General features: G+C 39.3%; 3 protein-coding genes across 4 annotated transcripts; 2 read left to right on the top strand and 1 right to left on the bottom strand.

The window, feature by feature from the left end:
- The first annotated feature begins 2,309 nt into the window (after nucleotides 1–2,309).
- LOC115681015 (sodium/hydrogen exchanger 2) lies at nucleotides 2,310–7,398 on the top strand. Of its 2 annotated transcripts, XM_030604868.2 has the most exons (15): nucleotides 2,310–2,505; nucleotides 2,689–3,038; nucleotides 3,292–3,410; nucleotides 3,996–4,093; nucleotides 4,375–4,434; nucleotides 4,564–4,610; nucleotides 4,695–4,889; nucleotides 5,032–5,078; nucleotides 5,585–5,651; nucleotides 5,767–5,867; nucleotides 5,966–6,067; nucleotides 6,209–6,347; nucleotides 6,426–6,488; nucleotides 6,599–6,682; nucleotides 6,833–7,398. In XM_030604868.2, the coding sequence occupies exons 2-15, from the start codon at nucleotides 2,865–2,867 to the stop codon at nucleotides 7,160–7,162; spliced, it is 1,626 nt and encodes a 541-aa protein (XP_030460728.1). In that variant the 5' UTR covers nucleotides 2,310–2,505; nucleotides 2,689–2,864; the 3' UTR covers nucleotides 7,163–7,398. The 2 variants fall into 2 exon arrangements, with proteins under 2 accessions (XP_030460728.1, XP_030460729.1); XM_030604869.2 differs by lacking the exon at nucleotides 2,310–2,505 and having other exon boundaries at nucleotides 2,586–3,038.
- A 184-nt stretch (nucleotides 7,399–7,582) lies between these two features.
- On the bottom strand, nucleotides 7,583–11,522 carry LOC115681043 (protein CANDIDATE G-PROTEIN COUPLED RECEPTOR 2). The gene is made up of 6 exons (XM_030604903.2): nucleotides 11,105–11,522; nucleotides 9,001–9,192; nucleotides 8,483–8,645; nucleotides 8,290–8,392; nucleotides 8,100–8,181; nucleotides 7,583–7,965 (listed from the first exon to the last, which is right to left on the bottom strand). The coding sequence occupies exons 1-6, from the start codon at nucleotides 11,417–11,419 to the stop codon at nucleotides 7,888–7,890; spliced, it is 933 nt and encodes a 310-aa protein (XP_030460763.1). The 5' UTR covers nucleotides 11,420–11,522; the 3' UTR covers nucleotides 7,583–7,887.
- Nucleotides 11,523–13,925: 2,403 nt separating this feature from the next.
- Nucleotides 13,926–17,159, top strand: LOC115680983 (superoxide dismutase [Cu-Zn]-like). Its single transcript, XM_030604821.2, has 8 exons — nucleotides 13,926–14,045; nucleotides 14,741–14,829; nucleotides 14,918–15,019; nucleotides 15,145–15,240; nucleotides 15,441–15,472; nucleotides 15,582–15,657; nucleotides 16,422–16,475; nucleotides 16,865–17,159. The coding sequence occupies exons 2-8, from the start codon at nucleotides 14,754–14,756 to the stop codon at nucleotides 16,885–16,887; spliced, it is 459 nt and encodes a 152-aa protein (XP_030460681.1). The 5' UTR covers nucleotides 13,926–14,045; nucleotides 14,741–14,753; the 3' UTR covers nucleotides 16,888–17,159.
- Nucleotides 17,160–19,239: the final 2,080 nt, after the last annotated feature.

The following is a 19,239-nucleotide window of genomic DNA, read 5'->3' as shown; positions in this document are numbered from 1 at the left end:
TAACCCCTAGTCAATCAAATTTCAAATCGTATATTTATATATTCATTTTGATTATTTATAATAGTCGTCTTTATTAATTATTAATTATGGATTTTTTTTTTGCATATTTCCTTATCTTATATATATTTATTCCTTTTTGGAAATAAACTTCCTCTTTTGTTCTTGCCAGACCCATCAACTTCGAGTGGAGTTCTTATTGAATGTGCACTAATTATGGGGGAATTAATTAATCAACTTTTAATATTTCCTCTTCCATTAACGGTGGGTGAATTAATTAATCAACATTTTAAATTGCCTTCCTCATGGACCGAGCATAGGACAACACATTAATAAATAGCAATTTTATGAGATGCCGACGAGGCGAAGCCGCTGTTCAAGTGTCGGGTCAAGTTGCCAACAAGTCGGCGGCGACAGACAGCAGCAAGCTCCACCTTTAATGTCAACGGAACACGCGCGACGGCCTCTCTAGAGACGTCGGCTAATCCTCTGTAGGAGGAGGAGGAGGGCAAATATGGTCATTTGAAAAGACATCTAATGTGTTGCATAGGATCGTGAGAAAATACCTTTTTTCGAAAAAAGAAAGAATAGAAAAAAATAAAAATAAAGGGATGATAAATAAAAATAATAATGATGATTTGCGTAGTGGTTAGTCAAATTACTAATAAATTTGGGTAGAGAAAAAGAAGGACGACTTTTGCATGTGATTCCATTCAAGTTTAGCTTTCCATCCACATCAAAAGTCCATAGCTCATGGGAATCCCATTTGATGATTTCACATCAAATGAGCCAGGTGCACCCCGCTCTCCTTTTAGGTCTCCTCGAGTAATTGCATCCACAAAAAATAACTAAATACATATCTTATTAACGGGTGTTGAGATCTTTGTTAATTTTTTCGTGTCGTGTGTAATTTACATTTTGAAATTGGACTGTTACGTGTTAAGCATTGCTTAGCAAATGTCTCGAGAACATCTTCAGAAAGTCCAAATGGTGGATGAGAAAAGAATCGATTGGTTTTTCGTTTCCTTCCTTAAATATTCGAAAATATATGGTCATGGTCAATCTTTATATTCCGATATTAAAGTGTAGGATTAGTTGTTTTGACGGATTAAGGAACACAAATTAAGTGTTTCGACCAAAATATCATACACTTAAAATACTCTTATTCGCGAAAGACATGAATCAGCTTCTTAAAGTAATTCAAAAGATATCCATCGGGCAACATAAGATAAAATGCGAGCCGAAATTTGAGAGCACCGCCAAACACTCACGACTAGAATGGCTTTTTAGTGAATGGGATCAAAATAATAAATCGAAATGCATCGGGTTATTCATTTTAAGTTAATTAAATTCGTGTTATGCAAATCTAGATGACCGTTCCTTGTTTAAGCAGCTCAAATGTATTCGAGATGATAAAACGATATTTTCGATTTGGCTTAAGACAAGCCAAACTAAACAAACTAACAAAAATGAACTTTCTATTACCGTAATTGGTAAAATTAAAGGATTAATACCACGAAAAACCCCAAACTAGTACACCTGTGATAATTTTACTCTAAACTAATTTTTTGACCAAAAAAAATACCAAATTGATACACTCGTGACAAATTTACCCTCAGTTTGTTTCCGTTAAATTTTACTACTAAATTGCTTTGTTAAATGACACACGGCAATTGACGGATGTGCCAGTTTTATGTTTTACCCTCCGTTTGTCATAGGTGTACCAATTTATTATTTTTTTGTATTAATCTAATTTAACGGAAACCGATGGAGAGTAAATTTGTCACAAATGTACAAGTTTGGAGTTTTTAGTGGTAAAAAAATTAGTTTTTGGTAAATCTATCACATGTGTACCAGTTTGAAATTTTTTGTGGTAAAAAAATTAATTTGGAGTAAAATTGTTACGGGGTGTACCAGTTTGAAGTTTTTCGTGGTATTAATTTAAAATTAAATATTCTAAGAAATTACAGCGCATCGAAAAAAACACGCCACCTCGACACGCCCGGAACGAGGGGCGCCGGCTGACGTGGCGGTCACGGGACTGCGGGGAAGACACTACGGTGCGCCCGTTTCCACAGACGACACCCCGATCTCCACCGTCGGACGCGCCACGGCCGACAAGAAGCGCGCGGATCGGACGACGTCCATTCAATTTCCTCGGATCCCACGGGGCGATCTTCTCAGCGCTCTCTCTCTCCCTGTCGGTCTCCCTCCACTGTTTCACCCGCACAACCCGCCCGCCTCTCTCTCTCTCTCTCTCTAGCGGCCATTTTCTCTCTCTCCAGAGCTTTCTCTCGCCTTCTCAAGAAGCATTGTCACCTCCCTCCCTCCCTCCCTCTCTCTCTCGCTGCTTTGGTGTTTCGTTGCGCTTTGGTCAGCGTGTTTCGTTTCCTCGTTTGGTTCGGTTCGATCGAGTGCTGCCAGCTTCTTGACTTCGCGCGCGCGCGCGCGGAACCGCGGCTCCTCCTCACCCCCGGAAAGAAAATCCCGTTTGTTCTTTTTTCCCGGGTAATGCTTCGTTCTGCCTCTGCTGACGAATTTGGAAATGGGGAGGTGTAATCTTTCGGCTCTGTTTCTTGAATCCTGCGGTTCCTTTGACGCTGCTCGTTGTTTAGCAACTATTTAACGAGGCTCCGGGTTGTGATGTTTGGTTTGGCGATAAATTCAACTTGGGTTTTTCTCTGGGTGCAGAATTCGGGGTCCTGAGGTTCAGGGGAGGCTCTAGGAGATGGACAGTTCGGAGAGATAGGTTGACGAGACTATTCCTTGAAGCGGGGGTGCTCTGGTTTGTTGTGTTTGTGAACCGATAGCTGTTTCGAATTATCGAAAGTAGGGTGTTCGGTTGTTTGAATCAAGATCTTGGTACAATGGCTGCCGCACTCAGCACCGTTGTATCAAGGTTGCAAATGCTGTCCACCTCTGATCATGCGTCCGTGGTGTCCTTGAACCTGTTCGTGGCGCTCCTCCTTGCTTGCATCGTGATTGGTCATCTCTTGGAAGAGAACCGGTGGATGAACGAGTCCATTACTGCTCTAATGATCGTGAGTTCTCTGTCTCTCACTCTGTATCTTCCTCTACTAGTGGAAAAGTTGTAGCCCAATTATGTTCTTTGCTCGCGTAGATTCGAGTCCAAAGTCATATCCTAAAGATTGAGCTTGTCGCTTGCACCTTGCGTGTTGGCGTGTTGGTGTTACTTGTACACGTGCGGGCATTTCTTTTGGTCTTGTGCCAGAGTGCTGCAGACTTCTGATTTATCCAAGAAGATTGTTACTAATTGCTTCAAATTCTTGGCAGGGATTATGTACCGGTATCGTTATCTTACTGACCACTGGAATGAAAAGCTCCCATCTCTTAGTGTTCAGTGAAGATCTCTTCTTCATATATCTTCTGCCACCCATCATATTCAATGCAGGGTAAGTTAATTCCCAACTGGAGTGGTGAAAAACTTTTGTCGGATCATCTTACACGATAGCGTCTAGGCATCATTTTTTTTCGTGGTAACTTCTAGGCATTATTTTTTGCTACATGTTTGTTTTTCAAATTTGTCTTGAGATATAAATAACTCCATTGACTGAGATTGGGCTGGATTTTGCCATAATTGTATAGATTATTTAAACCGTAAACAGGCTTTGAAAGAATTCTGATGTGGGCTATATAAACTGTAAAGGATAGACAGTGTAGATGGACAGAAGGCTGATCATCAAAGATTTGAATGATTTGATAGTCAGCAAAATGTCCATATATATTAATCTGTTATACTTTATGAAATATAGAGTTGACAGACAAGTTGTACAATTTAATTTATTGTCTTATCTTTAAATTTTCTCTCTTTACAAGAAGGTTGCCTGTCTTCTTGGGTTAAAAGTGTTCTGACTATTTTCTATGGGATTGATCTCCTTTCTATTTTCTAATCTTTGTTGAGTGAATAAATAATTTCTTATAGGCTTCCGATACGGGGTGTTAATATGTTATTTATTGGTGCTAATCATCCTTTTCAGGTTTCAGGTGAAAAAGAAGCAATTCTTTAGAAACTTTATGACCATCATGCTATTTGGCGCTATTGGCACCTTAGTATCTTGCAGTATTATTTCACTAGGTAAGTCAAAGGTTTTTACTTTTATTTTTTGGCTCGCCATGTCAAAGGTTGATTGTGTTTATTGTTGCTTCCATTCTTCAATGCCTTGAAGATCTATCACGCTGATTTTTACCTCAAAAGAAAATCCAAGCGACATTTTGGTCTGTTTCCAGGGTTGGGAGAGCGGCAAGTTACTGTTTGGGCAGTGGCCCCGTAGCTCTAGTTTAGATTAGCGGAAGACAAGATGGTGGTTATAAATAATATTTGCATCTAATAGATGATTGCAAATGCTTTTTTGTCAGGTGTTATACAGTTTTTTAAGCAGATTGATGTCAGTTCATTCGACATAGGGGATTACTTAGGTACAGCTTTGTTTCTCCTTTCATTTTTATGAGACAGTATGATATTTTTCTCTCTTGTGTCTATTTCTATTGGTAAATTATATTGCAAAAGATATGCTTCTGACTATTCGTCTGTATTGCCAATTGAAGCCATCGGTGCTATATTTGCTGCAACGGATTCTGTTTGCACTTTGCAGGTACTTTATTATTTATGCTTGAAATCGCTGTTTTAAACAATAATGTGGGACATGTAATCACCACCTTTTATATATGGTGCTCAGATTCTTAGTCAGGATGAGACACCCTTGCTTTACAGCTTGGTGTTTGGAGAAGGTGTCGTGAATGATGCAACATCAGTGGTGCTTTTCAATGCAATACAGAGCTTTGATCTTAATCATATCAATCCCAGATCTGCTTTGCAGTTCATCGGCAATTTCTTCTATTTATTCTCCACAAGCACTGTGTTAGGAGTGTTGGTAAGTCCACCCGACTTCCCCCAAAGTGGGCACGTGCATAGACACATGTATGCGCACAGACACCGACAAATCCTCATTCACAAGTTCTCTAAATAGTTATTGCCTCATCATTCGCATAATGCGATATTTTCTGTCCTTGCAGACTGGATTGCTTAGTGCTTACATAATAAAAAAGCTCTATTTTGGCAGGTACTTCTCAGAAACTGAATGTGCCGGTCACCTTAATTGTATCTTTTGGTTTTTCTATACTGTGTCTGGCGATAGTCAATAGCCTATCTAATTAAGATGTAAAGCTTTTGTGAGGCTAAGTTGATGTTTGGCTATCCCTGGCTAATAACACTCTAGTGGCTGATCTTCTGTGAAAGTGTGAGAGTTGTTATACCTTGTGGGGTGCCTTGCACCTAAGTTAGCTGTTTCTGTTCTCTCCTCATAATTAGGAAGTGTTTGCATGAGTTTGTTCTGATCGGGTATAATTAAAAGAATCTCTTTCAAGGTTTTGCCCAATTTTTGAATTTTTATCATCCCGAACCTCGATCACCACAATCACGTGGTAGATGTAATTATCTTGGGATATTGGATTTACACATACTATACAGGTGTTACATTGGAACATGTTCTAAGTTCGCAGTTCTTTTGTTTCCTGTAATATAATGGGTTTCTAAATTGAACATCACAATTCTATTCTGGAAGCTCAGGCACTCTACCGATCGTGAAGTCGCTCTTATGATGCTCATGGCATACCTGTCCTACATGATGGCTGAAGTAAGCTTTCTCAGAGCTTTATGGTCAGCTTTTGATAGCTCCTCCCTTTGTTTTCTTCAATTATCTAAATTCACGGCGGTCTTCTTTTTGACGTGTTGGTATCTCAATAATGCAGCTGTTCTACTTGAGTGGCATTCTCACTGTATTTTTCTGCGGGATAGTGATGTCCCATTACACTTGGCACAACGTGACTGAAAGTTCGCGAGTCACTACCAAGTATGCCTCTCTGAATTATTCTTAAATTGGCATTTCCCTAGCCTCTGTCATGAACTGTAACTTTACTTCCCTAATGCTTTTCTTTCTCTCATTGTCAGGCATGCTTTTGCAACCTTGTCATTCGTTGCTGAGACGTTTATCTTCCTTTATGTTGGAATGGATGCTTTGGACATCGAAAAGTGGAGATTTGTGAGCAATAGGCACGTCCTATTTTCCCTCTGACTATTTGGCTTTCATTCTATTGAAACTTACTATTTGCTAGTAATAGCTACCTTTAGTTTGTCTGCATTGCTAGGTGTAACTGACTAAAATGTACATTCAACCATCTTTTATGTTTGCAGTCCTGGGACGTCAGTTGCTGTGAGTTCAGTATTGCTAGCATTGGTTCTAGTTGGAAGAGCCGCATTCGTTTTCCCCCTATCCATTCTGTCCAACCTAGCCAAGAAAAACCCCAACGAGAGAATCAGCTTCAGACAGCAAGTATGTTCTGTGTGTGAGATGTAAATTATGACCTTTTTTGAGTAATCAATTCACCAGCTAACAACCATTAACCTTTAGGTGATTATATGGTGGGCTGGACTCATGAGAGGCGCCGTATCTATGGCCCTAGCTTATAACAAGGTAAATGAAGCTTTTGTGTGCGTTTGCTTGTGTGGGCTTGTGCTCGTCTGTGAGAGAGTGAGAGAGAGAGGGAGGAGCAATTTTATTTGACTCATGTTATTTGCTTGCAGTTCACTAGTTCTGGCCATACTCATCTGAGGGATAATGCCATCATGATCACAAGCACCATAACTGTTGTCCTTTTCAGCACTGTGGTAAGATGGCTTGCTCCTTTCGCTCTTTACTCTTTTTTCTGCACCGTTGTATAGAGTTGCAACATGGGCTCCTGCAGTTATATAATTTTTTGTTCATCACGGTTTAGATACTCTGATGTTTCAATGGTCTTACGCGTCGGTATTTTGCAGGTGTTTGGCTTAATGACCCAACCTCTGATAAGGTTATTGCTACCGCATCCGAAACACACAAGCATGGTTTTCTCTGATCCAAATACTCCCAAGTCCTTTACTTTCCCACTTCTCGGAGGCGGGCAGGATTCTGAAGGCGATCTTACAGTTGCCGACATCATCCGCCCAAGTAGCCTCAGGGCACTCTGGACCACACCAGCGCATACTGTTCACTACTACTGGCGCAAATTCGACAATGCCTTCATGCGCCCGGTCTTTGGTGGTCGTGGTTTCGTGCCATTTGTTCCTGGCTCACCCACGGAAAGGAGCGTCCATCAGTGGGAAGGCTAGGCAGCGTGTAGTGTAGTGTATCAATTAACGTAGCTATTGTTGAGAACCTGTAATGCAATTTTGCACGAGCCCTTTTCACGTTGTCTTTCTCGACGGAACAGAAGTGCTGTACCATATGGCAATAATCGATGATTCGTGTACCATAGATGTAAAATCAACTACGATGCATGCAAGGAGGGCCATGCCCGATGACACTGCTAAAGTCTTATTCACATCGAATTCAGTTAATTCTAGTATTTCACCGGTCCGGTATCATATTGAGCAGGTGAGGTTTCAATTTTGAAGACTGGATGCCTCAACTAGAACATTACATATGCAGTAAGTGCTCTCATTAGACACTTCACCGGACGGATACGTTTCGACCAATGCATCGAGTAATCACAAAGTCGACAGTCCAAGAGCAATTCTTGCAAAAATTACTTCCACAAGTATCTACATGCTTATCATCATATTGACAGATGGCAACAACAGCCAGATATCCAGTCTACAGCAGAAGATGAAATTATACACGATGGAGAATGGTTATCGACTCGACCAGGGACCGTCCACGACCTATGACAATGAGGCATGTTAACAATTTCACAACATTGATGCACAGCCTAATCCCATACAAAAATGGATCACATCTTACACATTACATTGTGGGCGTTCTGCCATCGGGCAATATTTACTCTCTTTATCTACAATTTTCATGATACAGCTACTCACGATCTGAAGTGACTTGATCACTCCCAGTCTCCATCGAAGAAACCCGCGTCCTTCATTTCGGAGTAGTACACATTCTCCAATTGCAAGTCCTCCTCCTATCATCATAATCAAGAATCTCAGTGTTACGACAATCTAAGCGAGCCTCTTCATGCTCACATGAAATCAAACTGCATAAAATGCTTTCTAACACCTCAATGAGAAAATTTGGGCATAAGGATGATGGGCTAACCTGGAAGAAGTCAGCTAGAAATGTGGCATACAAAAGGGGAAGGTAGAAGGCATGATAGCAGACGATTGTGGCACCGTATAACCTGTAAGATTAAGTGCTCTAAACATCAAGAAAATAGATCGCTAAACAAAAAGTTCGTCTGATGCAAGAAAAAGAAGAAAAGAAAGAAACAAATGAAAATTTGAATTACCACAACCCAAAGCCCGCTCCATTGCCAGTTAGGCCACATGCAAATAGAGCTAGCGCATTCATGATGAGCATGATGATTATATACCTGTAAAACGCTGGTCTAGCTGCAGAGAAATAATAAACACACCAAGCTGGTCATATTATACCAACGTAGATTGTCAGGAGATTCATTGTAAACATAGACATGGACATACCAGGTAGCCTTTCTCTCCACCTGGAGTGATACATGAACAATATAGAACCATAAACAGCTGTAAGCACCAGTCGGTGGACTACCCACAACCCCCATTTAACCTTATGAGGCTTTTCAATGTCATCAACAAACAAAGGGATTCCAAATGCGAAAAGATAAATTGCCTGAAATAGAAACCATGAGGAACCAAAAATCAATCTCCAGAGCCATAATATTACCCATTGTTAAAGAGAAGAAAAATCTGATAAAGATCACAATGACAAAAAAAACAAATGACAACAGGTCATTTCATAACCTTCAGGTCTCTTAGGGCTTGAAAGATGATTGTTTCCCGTGTATAAATTTATTTGAAAAGCGCACACACATCTCTTGTACCACTCATCATAAATAAATTTGTTACATCAGAAGACACAATGCATGATGCACAAAAGGAAAGAAGACGGTGTGCTTCAACCTGCTTCTTCATTCAGAAGGAGGAACATGGGGACAGTTCGTATATTGCAAAAGGCAAAACATTACCTTGAGAAGAAGATCCAAACCAACAACGAGCCCCGAGACAACAAATGTACGAGTAAGTGCATGCAACCCGCTTGCCGAGTTCCCTTGAAGCAAGAAAGCCACCAAGCTTACTTCGAGAAAAAGCATTCCAGACGTTGTAAACAAAGACAAGATGTTCCAGGCTACTTCCTTCCCAGGAGTGCATTCCCATGCCTTTATCAACAAAAGAGCTGATCAAGCATTTGTAGAGCAATGAAAGGTCCTTCAAAGTACAGATCTACGTAACTTAAAACTCAGCTATTGTTCTCGTGTACAGATATGTATCATGGCTTGACTCTTCTAGGAATAAAATGTGCAATACAAGGACTAGAGATGGATACAAATATTTTGAACACCAGAACTTGGTCATTAGAAAACAGAAAATTAATACCACATTCATCTGCAAAAAGGCAAAGATGCTTGACTGTTGATAACTTTAACAGGATATTCATCCGTTGTCCTTCAAATGTTCTCATTATCTTTCTTCACTTTTTTTAGCTATTGAGATTTAAATTATTCGTAGCTCTGCAACAAGACACGAAGCTGCAACTATTGAGTTTGAGATTACGTGTGCCGACCCACAATAAGTCCCGCGCCATGTCCTGTAGACATAGGGTGTATATCACCTCCATAGAACTGAGTAGCATGGTAGCAGATAAGCAATTAAAGAACAACCCAGATAAAAGAGAAATTATTTGGTTTTTTTTTCACTTACATGTTCTCTTCGTGTTTAATTCACGAAAATGATTGCTTTTTCCTTTTTTTGAGACTCAAAAGAGATGTTAAAACTATAAAAGCATGTTGGGTTGGCATATTTTTATTTTTTCTCTTTCTTGTATTAGATGGTTTAAGACTAATATCGTCACTGCTCCTAAGTCCTTAGCTACCTTATCTGAAAATCTCATTGCTTATCCAGAATTTTGAACCAATAAGGTAGTTGTTAATGTCCTTAGTGTCAACACAATTCTTCAAGAACTTCCAGTTGGTGTGAATTACATGACCTTTAGCATAGAAAAATCAATGCCAGCAGTCACTGGTGCTTTAGGTGACAACGGTTGAACATTCCTTGGGTTAGGCTTACTACTACTTCCCTTAAAAAATTCGACTTCATAAAGTTCAACAATGACTTGGAGTGCTACACAGATGACGTGGACCTAACTAGGGAAGCATTAGGACAGGGGAGTGGAGTTGATATCCGTAGGTTGAAAATGTGTTGTTGTGTGACTTGTGATATATTCAAGTCGTTCGGAGTTGGTTGGGATATGTTCAATGGAATGTACCCCATGTATGACGGTAACTAGAAGCTTTCACAGCAATTAGTGCGGACTTTTGACCAAACTGTCATCACCGATAAGCAAATTCCTTACATACAAATGTCAAATGATGATTAAGGACTATCCTGTATTATGTCTGCATTTCAATTTTCAAGAGTAACATCAGTAGGTGTCATCCATAATTGAAATAATCAAAGTTAGAACAATGATATCTGATAAAGAACTACCAGTATAGAATTGTTCTATTGCCGCATCTGACCTCCATTTTCACACCAATAGGGATAGCCATCTCAGGTACATTAGCAATAGGAAATAATTACATGATGAAGAGAACCGCATGCCAAAGGAGGTACGGGTGGACTTCTATGGAAATAATTTCACATTTAGAAATTTGGCTATACACCCAAAATGACAAAGAACGTGTGTTGTCGAATAATTCGTATTCACTTCTTAGAAGACTCCAGAAATTCAATCGAAAAGCAATTCTATCTTTACCAACGCCAATTCAAGTCATCCTATGTTCATCATCCTGACTAGTTCTTCTGCCATTTTCCACCGCAACCACTAATCCACACCTCGTGCTAAAAATCCAGCCCTTCAAAACTTCCCTCACACTTCTGCACAAGACACTCAAACAAACCCCTCATCGGAAAAGCTACACCTCCTAAACCAATCCAAACACCGTAAAGATAAAGCTCAAAAGTGTCAATCAAGAGCCATAACAAGCTGCAACAAATAGCACCAACTTGAATAACCCATTCACAAAAACTCACTTCAAATCATAAACAGCGACGGGCAACAACAACAATCACCTGTAGAGAGCACCAAGTCAGGTTGAGCAAGCTAACGAGCCAGAGGCAACCGTAGTAGGCGAGCATGATGGACGACCTCTCGCTCGACAGCTTCGAGAAGCTCTTCCTCGCCTGGGCGGCCAGGTAAAGCGCGAACGCGAGCGAGGACGCCACCAGCAGCACGTTGTGCCAGAACCCATGGCACTCGAAGAGCCAGCCGTACACGGCCGGGCCGGCGAAGCTCCCCTCGGCGGCGGCAAAACCGACGCCGCCGCCGCCGCCGCGCCGCGAGATCGAGGCGGCGGAGTCTACAGCTTCTTCCAGGGACCGCATCATCTTCCGGAGTCCCGAACTGGGTGCCCGTAAAAACCCTAGCTTTCGGTCCGCGAAGGTGAGCGGAAGAGGTGGAGATGAGCGGAAGAAGACGGAGAGAGAGAGAGAGAGAGAGAGAGAGAGAGAGAGGTGGCTCTAACAGCGATGCGAGAAAATTTGGTGGGAAGTGAAAATGGAAGGACAGCTGAGGGGTATAACGGGAACCAGCAGAAATTATTATTATTTTTCTTGGACAACGACACAAAGGAAAGTCTCCGAGTTTTGATTTAATGTGACATATGGTTATTATATAATCTTTGAATTTTAGTCTAATATTTAACGTGATTCTTGAACTTTCAACTTGTTCAATATTTTTTATGCATGTTCAATGTGGTCTTTAAATTAATGGAAGGATTACATTAAATATTTTCATATAATTTAAAGACTAGATTATACCAAAAATTCAGAGACGATATTGAACAAATTAAAAATTTAGAGATCAAATTGCATATTGGGTTAAAGTTCATGAATCATTTTGAATAAATTAAAAGTTCATGAACCATATTGGACCAAAGTTCATAGACTATTTATGTTGTTTTTATTTTTTTTCTTCCATTTTTTTTCCTGTGATGGACAGGACAGATTTAATAATTTTTATTAAAATACTAGAACATATATTCATGTTGATTGCACGGTTCAAATGCTTTCGTACCAACCAAGGAATGCCAATTAAATCCAGATTTTTTTTTTCTGGACATCCTTTGACCTAATATATTTTGATAGAATATAGTAATAGTAAGAGGGTGTTTTACATGGCTTCTTGATAATAATTGAAAAAAATGAGGGCTTCAATTTCTATAATGTTCGACCAAAAAAAAAAATTTCTATAACGTGATTAAAACACCTTGCAAAGTTTTTGGACGGTTTACTTCGCTTAATTTTACCGGATGCCGACACTTTAAGTCTCATGTTGCCGAAAATGCACGTCCCAAGTGATTACAATGCAACTGCAATGGATTCTAATTTATTGGTATGTAACGACAACATCGTGAGAAAAATAAATGACATAGGATGAGTTTATTTCGTGAAAGAATAATTTAAAATAGATTTTACTAAAAATGATTGCTCGTATCACTTACAAAATGAATGAATGAAAAATATTTTCATTGTTCATGAAAATATTTAGATATGAATTGTTGTTGATAATGAAAATATTTTTTTGCAACTAATTAATTCAAGCATACAAGTGATTCTTTTTAGAAAAATATTTTTAAATAATTTATTTTCCGAAAAACAAATAAAGTCTGAGAAACTTTTTGCTAGGGGTAACTACTGGGGGTCATTCAATACGGGAATCAGACCGAAACGGCTCCAGTTCTCGATTTATCAAACCTAAAATCGGCATAGGATGAGTTCGGTTCCCATTTCCAAGGTCAAAAGCATCGATTCTATCCGAGAATCGGTTAAACTAGTCCGATCCCGAGTTGAACCAGTTTTAAATAGATTTTGAAGCCTCTTTTAGAAAAAGGATTATACTTTTGCACCAATTAGAACTGAACCATAATTTTCAAGATGAAAAAAATAACAACACAACAGCTTAACTAATAAATGCTTTTTGTAGTGAAATAATGCAGCTTTTATATTTTATTACAAGAGTTTGGCTTTAAACATAAAGTGGGCTAAGTCCAGAGTAGAATCGCGAATTATATCCAAATCCGTTGGTCGGTTTAGTAACTGGCAATTCTAGAATCGACTGGTTTGGTTCTCGATTTCACGAGATTGGATTCTGGTTCTAAGTTAGGAATTTGTCTACCCTGAGATCGATTGCCATACTCTTTGATTGAGAATAAAATTGTATGCATCGGAGGAAGTCTAACAATAGCGCAGCCCCAATATCATTTGAGGTCAACCAATTTGCATTATTTATTTATTTATTATTGACATGCTACCTAGAAAGCAAGATCTCTTTCCCATTTCTTTTTCCAATTTGTTCAGCTTATTTTGTCAACCGCGCTGTCAAAATTGGACCGCACCTTCTTTATCCAATAAAATAGAAAAAAAGATGAAAACGAAGACCAAATAGAAAACGACATCCCACGGATCAAAACGGTGCGTCGAAGCTGTGTGGGTAGTAGTTGAGAGGGATAATAATGACGTAAACAGTTTTTGAACTTTGACCGGACGGATAATGTGGTTCATGAATTTTTAATTTATTGAATATAGTCCTTAAACTTTAGCCTAATATTTAATGTGGTCCCGAACTTTTAATTTGTTAAATATGATATCTGGACTTTTGGTACATATTTAATATAGTCTTTAAACTTTCAATGTAGTTCATTACATTAATAAAAGGATTATTTTAAATATTTTTTATATAATTTAAGGATTAAATTAAATTTGTATTATAATTTTATAGACGATATTGAATAAATCGAAAATTTAAAAATCACGTTATCCGTAAGTGTCATTTTTCCGGTTCTTTTCTCTCTCTCTCTCTCTCTCTCTAGCTGGCCGGACCTGACCCACTGTGTTCTCCTACTATAAAAGAGTCAGATTCCCACAAGAAAATTTGGTCTTTTCTCCACGCATTGGCTGTTTCAGCTTCTTCCTCCGCTGCGTGTCGTTATCTCTCGAGGAGGGGTGCCCTGAGGTAGCTTCCTCCATTTTCTCTCACTTAATTTCTGCTCTTTGAGAATCAACGTTGCAGTGGTTGATGATGCTGGGTCTGACATGCAGTGTTCAGATTGTTCTTCCTTGACGTTTTCTTTTTTCTTCTTTTGATGCTTTGATCGGATGCACTTGTTTTGGGTTATGGGGTTTGATCGGTTTGGTCCCCGAAAGATCTGATCTTGATCGAGGAACGAAGACTTCCTTTTCTGACGGTGGCAAATGCTTCGATTCCGTTGCTACGGAAGAAGCGCAGAGCTGGGATGGTGTCTCTGTGTTTGTGTGTGAAGAATCACCAGTTGACTAGGTTTTGAGTTCCTGTATTGAAGTGGAGAGGAGATGAGTTTGCTTAGATATAGTCTAATTGGTTCTGGCAGAGCAGTTTTTTCGAACATGAGATCTAATAATTTGCATATTACTGAAACTGGGTCATGAACAGAAGTTTGAAATGTCTTTTGTATCGTCCGTCTGCTAACTTTGCGGCTTCTTTTGAACCCATGTTCCTGCTTTAATTGCTAATTTCTTCACAGTTTCGTTGTGCTTCATTTCTTTGTTTTTGTGGGTTAATTTATGTTTACCTTTCACCATTTCAGAATGACCATTTGCATTTGTGGCGTTTCTTTCTTTGTTTAAGCTTGCGTGATTGCTGAGTCTAAATTTTTTCTTTTCTCTGTATAGATCACAAGGAAAGATGGTGAAGGCTGTTGTTGTCCTTAAGAGCAGTGAGGGTGTCTGCGGAACTGTCTACTTCGCTCAACAAGCAGATGGTAATACAACCTCTGATTATAGAATCTCGGACTTGTTTTCGTGTTTGAGGTCCAATGAATCTTTTATGTCTTGCTTTGTTCTTTTCAGGCCCGACCACAGTAACTGGAAGTCTGTCTGGCCTTAAGCCTGGACTTCACGGTTTCCATGTCCATGCTCTTGGAGACACCACAAATGGCTGTATGTCAACAGGTATCTTTTGATTACAGTGGTTCTTCTTATCAATGAAATAGTGTATACACTATATCTTCATTTACATAAATTAAATATCTATCTTCGTTGACTGTTGTTATGATCTTTGAAAATGGCATTCACAGGACCACACTTTAATCCTTGTGGCAAAGAGCATGGAGCCCCTGAAGACGAGAACCGTCATGCGGGAGATTTGGGAAACGTGAATGTGGGTGATGATGGTAAGCTTTACAAAGTCAATCGAACCTCCTTTACGATTAATATGCAACTTATGAATGCAGGATGTCGAGATGAATGTTAATGGAAATACTTGAAGATGTTGTGACTTTACTCACCCATTGGAATGTGCATTTTGTCAAGCATTACAATTTTCCATATGGTAGAAGCTGTTAAATTAATTATGTTTTTCCTTGTGATTCAGGCGCTGTTAGTTTCACAATCATTGATAACCAGGTTCTCTACTATCTATCTGTACTTAGCAACTGGCATCGTGTGTTGAACTACCATGATTTAGATCTCTTTGAAGCCTAAACTTATTTTGATGAACCTTTTCTTTTTGCAGATTCCTCTTAGTGGACCAAATTCAATTATTGGAAGGGCGGTCGTTGTTCATGGAGATCCCGATGATCTTGGCAAGGGTAATTTTTGAGAATTTAGGCCGTGTTTGGTTCGCGAAAAATCTCCACTTTTGCTGTTTTCAGTTTGGTTTTTTTAATTAACAGAAAGGCACTGGAGAATGAAAATTGAGAATAACTCCAAGAGTGTGCTTGGCTGTAGTTTATAAGAGTTTTCAAAACAAATATAGAGAAACTACTTTTAGCTTGGAGTAATAAACTGAAAACAATGTTTTGTGCTTGGTAGTAATTTGGTTCCTAATGAAAGATTGCAGTTTTAGAATACCAACAAAGTACAAGCACATAGTCACCATATGAAGAGAATAGCACTTCCATTAATGAAACATTCTGGAGAAAACAGTAAACGGAAGTTGACAATGTTTTCTCGTTCCAAATGAAAGCATGCGTGTTTGGAATTCCAATAGAATACAAGCATATTTTCACCGACTAAAGAGAATTGGGCCTCTCTGACCAAAAAAAAAAAAGAGAGAGAGAATTAGGCCTCCACTAACCAAACATGTTTTTGAGAAAACAACAAACGAAAGCTGAAAATGTTCTCTCATACTGCACAGGCCCTCGACGTTCTAAAATGCTAGTTTCTCTAGCTCAAAGAGTGTTGATTAATAAACATCTTTCCCATCCCTGGTTTTTTCCAATGCTAAAAGGGAATTAGTTATGGTTATAAGCATGCTATTGGTGGTTAATATTTTCTTTTGGTGTGGCAAATAGCTTGTAAGGCTTATTTATATTTAAAAAAAGTGCAACTTTGTTTCTTTTCCTATACCCAGGTGGGCATGAACTTAGCAAAACAACCGGGAATGCTGGTGGCAGACTTGCTTGTGGTAAGCATTTTAGCTTTAACTTACTGCAGTGACACATCCTAGAATTGCATATTAAATGACATTTAGCATGCTGCTTTTAGTTGCCCCCAGTTTTAGCAGCTCACTTGTAGGTGGGCAGAGGGATGTTAGCTGATAGATGTCACTTGCCTCGACGTTGATCTTTTACGGCTCTTTTACTTTCTGTTGCTCGTACTAATTGCTGAGACAAGTCGGCACAGTTCAGTATGCATCTGCAGATGAAGTCTATTTGATCTTTTGTGAATTATATACATCCCCACATCATCTTCAAAATGTTCATCATACAGTGCACATGCAAACTTAGACAGCCATGGGATTTTTTTGTTTCCACTTCTTATGGTTTGTTTGCTTCTCCCTCTTCAATTTGGCAGGGGTTATTGGCCTTCAGGGATGAACTGCATCCTTCAACTACAGTAACCACAGTCGTGCGCTCCTGTAGTTATGGGGTTCTTTGGGAATGAAGAATAAAGAGCAGTCTCGGTGTGTCTTTTTTTTTTTTTTGTCTTGGAGTGGTTTGTAATTGCTTTCATTTGGTGCATACTACAAACTTTGCTGTTGTGCCTTAAAATGTTCACAGGCTTTTCTATAGCAAAATGTGGAACTTCATGTATTCTCAAACACAAAGTTGAGACGGCTCACGCCAGAAAGTTACTTTTGTTGTGGATATTATCTAAGCTCTGTGTTCATAAGATGTCTGGAATTGACATCTTATATGGTCACCACGATATATTTCAGCAACCAAAAGCGTTTCTGTGCTTTTATTCCCTTTTCCCCTTAAAGAAGTGATTACCGAGGTAGACTAGTAGGGTAGTGGGACTGAACTTGTACTAATGTTCACATAAAAAAAAATGACCAACTTCTTGAAATCGACTGAGTAGCACTCTTGGTCGACAAGAATAGATTTTGGTTAGAACAGAAGTCACCATTCAACAGGATGAGCTTGTCGACGAAGAAGAGAATCGACACCATACAGTGTCAGTCATCAACAAGAGCTCTCGCCCGAACCTAAGAGAAGTGGGTTGACGAGGTAATAGATAGCAAGCTATCCGAAGTTTTGGCTGTGTTGGAACCGTGACATATGATGCAAGAAACGCATTGGCAATCAAGCGATGCATTCCCCTTTGTTTCGCTGGTTAAGATAATGGCCACCCTCGGGTTTTATAAACAAGACATCCATAGTATGATGAACAAGACTCCCACGTCAAACTACACAGCTACAGCTCGACCAAAGAGTTGACAAATTGAGTTTAGTATCGTTTACGTCACATCCAGCCGCATCGGGTTGTCCGCACCATAGTATGCCACACCTAAATTCATCATTAATACCTTGGGCGATGGCTAAGGCAAGGACTCTTCCGACGGCATATGTTCCCTCATCGACTCTTGGGTCGACAAGCTCCATCACAAGGATAGGCTTCTAAGTCATCTTGGTTTGGTTAGGTTCAAGTTTGAGTGTTGGGACGAGGGTCATGAGCCCAGTTGTTTTATGCGGGTAGAAATTTTCTCGACCATTCCCTGACCCATTCGTCATTATATTGACCCGTTTACCTTATTTTGCTGAATGAGTATTGCATTGATTATACAGAGACTTTACGCATCGATTGCAATAGTTCTTCAATGAACTTTGAAACTAATTGATCTGGCAGATCGTATAACAAAGCTTGGGATTTGAAACGTTTAGGAAATAAGATGTTGCACCAAGTAAAAAGTTGGACTACCTCCTTCAAAGCTGAGATATGGGCAATTCTGTCTCTTGTCAATCGGTGGCATTCCCAATACCAACTATCGGCATTTGAGCAATTAACAATAACACTACTGCAAACAGAAGACTGGAGATGGAGACCGACATAATTTTGGTACAAACCTAGAAATTCGAAAAGGTTTATAAGGTAAAGTTATGAATAAAGTAGAATATGAGTCAAGAACTAGATGAATGACCTAAACATGGATTTGTTTGCACCTTGGTTAGTATGAAAAATCGAATAGCAAAATCATTGATGACCTAATTATATCAATGGATTTCTTGCCAAAAGAAGAGGGATTCGCTTCCTTGTATGCATTGGCCCCAACAAGGAAAACAGCAACATGCCATTTCCGTTTTTAATTTGCCAATTAAAATACTCATGTCATGTACGTATGGGCTCTCTCTCTCCATCCTGTCACAAATAAATCAAAGTACTACGGTTCTGAAAGAACCGGCCGTATACATACAAGAGAAATGAAAAGAGCATCTCTCTCTTTTGCTTTCGTGGTGACCCTCGTGCTCTTATCATCATGTAAGCCTGTCTCGTGAAACGTGCCTTTTCTTGTTTCTATAGTTTTTCAATCACGATAAGGAAATAGTTTTTATACTGAACTGTGTATATACTGTAATATTTGAAAAAAAAAAAAGGTCAAAATGTCAAAAATGTTGAAAAGTCAACATTTGCTACAGTGGACTTCAATTATAAAGGAGGACCGAGAGCTTTCGGGGAGAAAGGAAAAGAAGAGAGAAAGGAAGGAAAGAAAGGAAAGGAGAAAAAAGAAAGTGGGGAGAAGGAGAAATTTAGCGCGCTCATGATCCGGACGACTCGCCAAGCCGATTAGACTTCGATTAGCAATGCCCGGTATGTATTCGCACCCCTCGTTCGTTCCATCGGAGTAGTTTCGGATTTAGGGCTTGGAATTCGGAATTATTTGAAATTTATACGGCGAAATCCGATTTTTGAGTCGTTGAACTGCGTATATATATAGAATTGATAGTTTG

The sequence above is a fragment of the Syzygium oleosum genome, unplaced genomic scaffold, assembly GCF_021117445.2.
Source record: "Syzygium oleosum isolate NSW1041296 unplaced genomic scaffold, Sole_v2.1 Sole_v2.03, whole genome shotgun sequence".
NCBI classification, from domain to species: Eukaryota; Viridiplantae; Streptophyta; class Magnoliopsida; order Myrtales; family Myrtaceae; genus Syzygium; species Syzygium oleosum.
This window is presented reverse-complemented; position numbering and strand designations above follow the sequence as displayed.